Raw genomic sequence first — 6,629 nt, 5'->3', positions numbered from 1 at the left:
ACAAGTGCTGGTAGGAGAACTTTCCCACTCGCACATTATTTCTCAAATCAGTTCTGCTTTTCTATTTCGGGTTTATAATTCTCTATATATAATTCTCAGTATTTGTCCTACTAAGCCGTGCAAACATTTACTTTTAATGTGCTCTATGTAGCGTAGTACAGTAGTAGGTTATGTGAGCTGCTAAGAAATTAATTGTTTAGTTTTTTTAGGTATGAAAGAATGAATAGTTTCTTACTCTGATTCATCAACAGATAGACAGAAAGACATATAGATAGATAGATAGATCGATAGATAGATAGATAGATACTTGTTCTGAGTCTACTTGTTCGTCTATAATCTATGATTGATTGATAGATAGATAGATACTTGATCTATTTTTATGATTCATCAATAGACAGACAGACAGACAGACAGATAGATAGATAGATAGATAGATAGATAGATAGATAGATAGAGCACTACGTCAATGGAGGGATGGAGTAATGAAAAGGACAAGGGATGTGTTTGTGCTTTTCCGGAGAAGAGGAGAAAAATATAGAAAGGCACTTAAATAGAGTCATGCACAGTGGAGTCTTGGTATGATGTTATTAGCTATTGGGGCTCCAAGTCGAAAGCTTTGTAGAAAAGCAACATTCACCATGAGGTAGATAGATAGATACTTAATCTATTTTTATGATTGATCAATAGATAGATAGATGGATAGATGGTTAGAGTGGAGGTCACGTGTCTCTCTCTCTCTCTCCTTGGGAGGATGGATGTAGAGGCTCTGCAGCTCGACCAGCTCAAACTAGATTTACAAAACAAAGAGTAGCGGAGGAGGAGCTGCACTTGCTCTTGCTAGGAAAGCAGTTTACACACACATATACATACACACACACACACACACACACACACACACGACAGACGCGTGCGTGCGCACCCACCCACCCACACACACACACACACAAGATCTCTCGTGGAAAGGACCTCTCCCACTGCAACAAGGCAAGTACCATTATTCTCTCATTCTCACATTTGTTCATTTCTATATCAGTGATGTGTGTGTGTGTCTCTGTGTGTGTGTGTGTGTATCAGCTGTAATTTTCTCCTATTTTTGTGTTTTCACTGGTTTAAAACTGCTCTGTCTCCATCACACTGTCGTCCTGGAGTGCTCTCATCATTGATTGTGTAATTAGTCTGTTTAAATGTGCAGCTCACACTTATGTCTAAGGTAAGAGAACAGACACAGGTTTTTTTTTCCTCCCTAGAAGGAAGATCGTATAACACAGGTATCTGAATAGGTTTGGGATGATGCAAAGTTCTTAACGGTTCATGTTTTCTGTTAAAAACATTACACTGTGCTGAGAGATAATCATTAACAGAAGGAGACTGGCAGATCATTGATTGGTTAATAAGTACTGGGCATTTAACCCTGACATTCTTATCAGCGGTCCTGATGGATGCCATCCTGTAGCCTTGTTGCTGATTTATAACCTGAAACACGGCACCAGTGCCCGCTGTTTTTCCACAGGCTGGTGCAGACGTTGCCCTCCGGAGTGCCAGTGCAGTTATTGGTGCCAGCTTCACTGACCCACTTTTTATACTCATTATAAGCCAGTCTGCTTTCTGCGGCCTGTTTTTCTCTGCCATCAGCTATGAACGGTCCAAAATTACACAAGATAGATGAGAAGCCTGAGAGATGATGAGTGCTTGCTTGATGGGAATCTACAATGAACCACTAAAGTTTTCTATACCCTATATGTTCAAAAGATTGGGGACATCTGATCATCACAGCAATAATTGTTGCTTCCCCAAACTTAGATGTTCACAGTTCGCTGGGATGATTTTGTATGCCATAGCATTACAGTTTCTCTTTACTCTAGCTAAGAGGCTCAAAGCTGTTCCATGATGACAGTAACATTGTGTGGTAAGGTTGGAGTAGAGAAGCTCGTGTCCTGCACAGGCCCGTAACCTCAACCCTACTGAACATTGTAAGAATAAACTGGAACACTGATGGTACTCCATGCCTCCTTACCCTCAATCCTTATCTAATGCTCTTGAATGAGGCCCAAAGCCATGCTCTAAAATTTACTGCAACACCTTTCCAAAAGAGTGCAGGTTAATATAACAGTTAAAAGAGAACTAAAGCTGAAGTGAGTTTGCTGAACAAGGACTTATGTATATTATGATCAGTAGATCATAAGAGCGTCTGCCAAATACCTAAATGTAGATTGCAAAATTTCGGCCTTATCATGCATCATCTAATGTTGCCAGACATCTTCAGTAATGAAAATTATGACACTGGATGGGTATGGTTTACTTAGGATATAATTGAGTTATAACTCAGGTGGATTTTCATCATTGAAGAGGCTGGAAACAATCAAATCCAATCTGGCAACCTGTGAATCCCAAAGCCTTGGGCCTGCAGTTCTCCACAGGTGGCTGGTGTCCCGCCGCTCCTCCACAGAGCTGTTTTTGTCCTCCGATGCAAATAAGCTTACATTCACTGAGCTTGCCGAGAGACACTGCATGGGATCTGTGCTCTAGCTCTTTTTTTTTTTGATGGGGGGGGAGGGGGGGGTGGTGGTGGTAAGAAAAGGGGAAGAAAAACAGACGAGAGCCAGCTTTTGTTTCGAGGCATTGAATCGGGCTGCTCTCTCTCAATCCGGCATGGAGGCCTTTAAGAGCACCCCTCTGTTCCCACAAAAAGCCCCCCACATTTATGAAGCTTGGGGGAAAACGCTAGTGAAAGAGGCACTGCATTAATGGAGGGATGGAGTAATGAAAAGGACAAGTGATGTGTTTGTGCTTTTCCGGAGAAGAGGAGAAAAATATAGAAAGGCACTTAAATAGAGTCATGCACAGTGGAGTCTTGGTATGATGTTATTAGCTATTGGGGCTCCAAGTCGAAAGCTTTGTAGAAAAGCAACATTCACCATGAGGTCTCTTTATTGCCATTGTTTGCATTGCTCCGTATTTTGCCTACTTTTTCATCTTTACTGTGAAAGGCCCCTGAATTTCTCAAATGATGGATGTGTACATTGAGAGTTTTTTTTTTTTCGTCAGCCAAATGTTTTAGGGCTTTGTGGACCACATCTACATTAGTGCTTTATTAGGTGTGTGGCCATAATTAGTTTTCTTGAAAGAACAAGGAAAGGTGAATTGGACAAAAGAATCAGTAAGGAAAGATGAATCACCAAAACCATATTTATTCAAAGTTTTCATATTTTACTGGCTTTAGCGTCATTCTTTTAAGATAATGCAGATCAAGATCGCTGGAAAAGACGGCTTCCCGTAGGCTTTCACAGAGCACAGAGAATGAGAAACCAAAGTTACATGTCTAAACTGTAAGCATCAGCTTGGTTCTTTTTTCCATTTATTTTTATATCTCTGATAAAATACGGAATAAATGTAATCATATAAATTGTGATTATTATTTTGGGTCAGGTTGAGATTAATTAAAGTCTGATTTTGAATCACTTGGAAGTCTGTCACATACAGTACGGTATATCATTTGTAAATTGCTTAACATAAACAGAGCATTTCAAGCCTGGTCCCCGTGGGAGTCGCACCTTCTCCATCTCCATTTATAACGGAAAGTCCATCAGCAATGATTCTTTAATGATTAGGGTTAGATTTCCACCAAATCATTTGGCTGTGCTGTGCAAGTATGAACAGCTTTCTTCCTTTTTTCGGGTCATTTAATATGGAAGGAATGTTCCAAAGGAAGATTATACCAATAGTAGGAGGTTTAACCCTGTGGTTTTGGTCTAGATTTACACCTAATTCGAAGCAGATGTTGTTGACACATGACGAAGGCGTTATTAGATACCCGTTCAGCTAAGGTTGGCATTAAATGAACTGGAACTGTGGATCAGTGGAGGGTCAATTTCATTATGGAGTGTCTTTTAGCTCTCAAATATTTGTGGTCTTTGTTATTTTTTTAGGCATTCATCCCAGTTTTAGAAATAGGAATGAAATATTAATTGAGCTGGGAGGTACTGTTAAATATTTATAGATATTATTTATACATTTATTTATAAAAATATGAATATAAACCAGGAGATAAATGTTCCTGGAAACAAATATTAGTTTGTAAATTTTTCACCACGGTAATGATAAAACATTATTTTATCATTTTATTTATTAAATGTCAATATTTTATTAAATAATGAATATGCAATAAAGAAAACTGTTATATTTGTATGTATTTTATTATCCTTCCCTCCTGTGTATGAAACAGACTAGCTGACAGGGTAAGATGGTGGACGGTACAGTAGTCTCTATCACACTGTATTCTGTTTAATAAAATAATAAGTAATAAGTCATTTTTGCTGTGGGAGGCTGCAAAGTGCCAAAAGATCCAATATGAAAATGTATTGTTTATGTAACAACCTCATTTTCCTTCTCGTCTGTTCCAACTTCTCAGCATTCAGCACCACCAGTGTACTAATCACCTGATCATCTGTCATCATCTGCACCTGTTTCTCACTGGTTCATGCCCTAAGTTAGATGCTTTTTAATGCTTGAATGATTCATAGCTGAGGTACAGGGACTGCCGTGAAATGAGAGGCAAAAAAAGTCCTCCAGGAAGCCTAGAGAACTATTCAAGACTACATCAAAAATATAAGTCTGGCTCTTTAGCAGCAAAATTTAAGGAAGCGAGGGGTTACTCAAGACTTTTGCACAGTACTCTACTTACCTTAGGAGCTTTTTTGGGGGGAGAAAAATGTAAGCGTTACATCATTTTGGGTCATGAGTCAGTAATTTATTTTTTTCCAACAAAAAAAATATAGCAGTGAAGGATGCCATAAAATTCAACCTAGTTTTGGGCTCCTGTGAATCTGTAAGTCAATACTCTGATAAATACATACAGTAACTATAGAACTGATCAAAATAAAATGGCTAAAGCAATGGCCACTTCCTCAGGCTTTAATGAATAGATTTTTTTTCCACAAAAGTTAGTGTTACGGTATTCTGGCTACCATAAACAGCCCAAAATCTTACAGCATTCATTCATTCGTTTATTTCCGAGACTGCTTGGGAGTAAAACCCTACCACCATGGCAAAGCAGGCAGAATGTGAGAGGAGAGAGACAGTATTATAAGTGTGTGTCAAACTAAAGTGTAAAAAGGAGACATCTCTACAACTCACCAAACCTATACTCTGAGGCATCTACACCAATCAGCCTTAACACCAAAACATTAATACATGAAGCTCAATATTGTGTAGTTCCTTTTGTGCCACCACAACAGCTCTGACCCCTTAAGGCGTGACTCCATGCTGGAGATGAGCTGTGGTGTCTGGCACCAGGACGAACGCAACAGATCCTTTAAGCACTCTAAGTTGTTTCACGAATTGGAAATAATTATCTGTTGTGTTCCATAAGGAACAGGTTTACTGGTATATCATTGATGTGTTAATGTTGTGTTATTGTGATGGCTTATCGGTGTATATCACAATGATTTACTTACCCTGTTGGCATTTGCTGTCCATAGGATGAGGGGTATATTCTCAGTAACGATCATACTTCTTGTGGCTTTGACCATTGCTGCGGAAGCCGTAAAGACGAAAGGTGAGCTGCTTTCGCAGATTGCGGATGTTGATCGCTTTAGCTTTTTAAACACTGATAGACATGTATGATATGGATACGCTATGAAGTTCTGCTATTTATGCTCCCACAGAGAAAGTGAAGGAGGTGAAGACAGGGCCTGACTGCGATGAGTGGATATATGGGAAATGTGTGCCCAACAGCGGAGACTGTGGCATGGGTGTTCGTGAGGCCACCTGCAATGATGTGACTAAGAAACTAAAGTGTAAAGTGCCATGCAACTGGAAGAAAGACTTTGGAGGTATATGCTTAAGAAATGTTCCAAACAGTAACAGTTCTCTCGTTGCATAAGAGTTTTGCACTAATCACATTGTCATCGCCCTTTAGCTGATTGCAAGTACAAGTTTAGCCGCTGGGGGGAGTGTGAGGCAGGCACTCGGAGCAGGTCTGGAGTACTGAGGAAAGCGCTGTTTAAAGCTGACTGCCAGGAGACCATTAAGGTGAACAAACCTTGCAATCCAAAAACGCCCAAACCTAAGGGCGGGGAGAAGAAGGCAAAAAAAGGGAAGGAAAATTGAGCAATCCAGTGTGTTCGGCTTTCCCCAACCTTTAAAGGCTCTTAAGGGGGAGAGGGGGGTGGGGGTGGTGGGTGGGTAGGGGAATTGTAACCCTATCTATATTTGATTGTCTTTTGTTTGGTACAATTGTGATTGTTTACTTTGTTATATTTGAAGTAATATCTGTAGGAAGCTGAAAACTGTAATTTACTGTACACGTATAATTAGTCAAAACCCAGAAATCCATTGTTTACTAAATAAGCATGTCTGCCTAGACATTTTCGGCCCTTAAAATTTTTTGACCTTATTACTGCAACAGTAGAGATTATGATTTAACACACAGTGATCCACAGGATTTGTATATGTCAAATAAAAGAAACCCTGAAATTTGTAGTCCAGTTGTAATGATAGACAAGCTGCATATATATGCTTATAAATGTTTCTACATTTGTAATCAATGTACAATCAACATCACTAACAGATACTTCTTCAGGTCTGTGAATAAATAAGAAAAGTTTTTTTTTTTCCAATGGCATTCTCTT

General features: G+C 39.4%; 1 protein-coding gene across 1 annotated transcript; it reads left to right on the top strand.

Moving 5' to 3' along the window:
• The first annotated feature begins 840 nt into the window (after positions 1-840).
• mdkb (midkine b) lies at positions 841-6,178 on the top strand. The gene is made up of 4 exons (XM_053512782.1): positions 841-984; positions 5,478-5,554; positions 5,664-5,831; positions 5,918-6,178. Exons 2-4 carry the CDS (start codon positions 5,479-5,481, stop codon positions 6,106-6,108), a joined length of 435 nt encoding a protein of 144 aa, XP_053368757.1. The 5' UTR covers positions 841-984; position 5,478; the 3' UTR covers positions 6,109-6,178.
• The last annotated feature ends 451 nt before the right edge of the window (positions 6,179-6,629 follow it).

Source organism: Clarias gariepinus, chromosome 2 (assembly GCF_024256425.1).
Source record: "Clarias gariepinus isolate MV-2021 ecotype Netherlands chromosome 2, CGAR_prim_01v2, whole genome shotgun sequence".
NCBI lineage: Eukaryota > Metazoa > Chordata > Actinopteri > Siluriformes > Clariidae > Clarias > Clarias gariepinus.
This window is presented reverse-complemented; position numbering and strand designations above follow the sequence as displayed.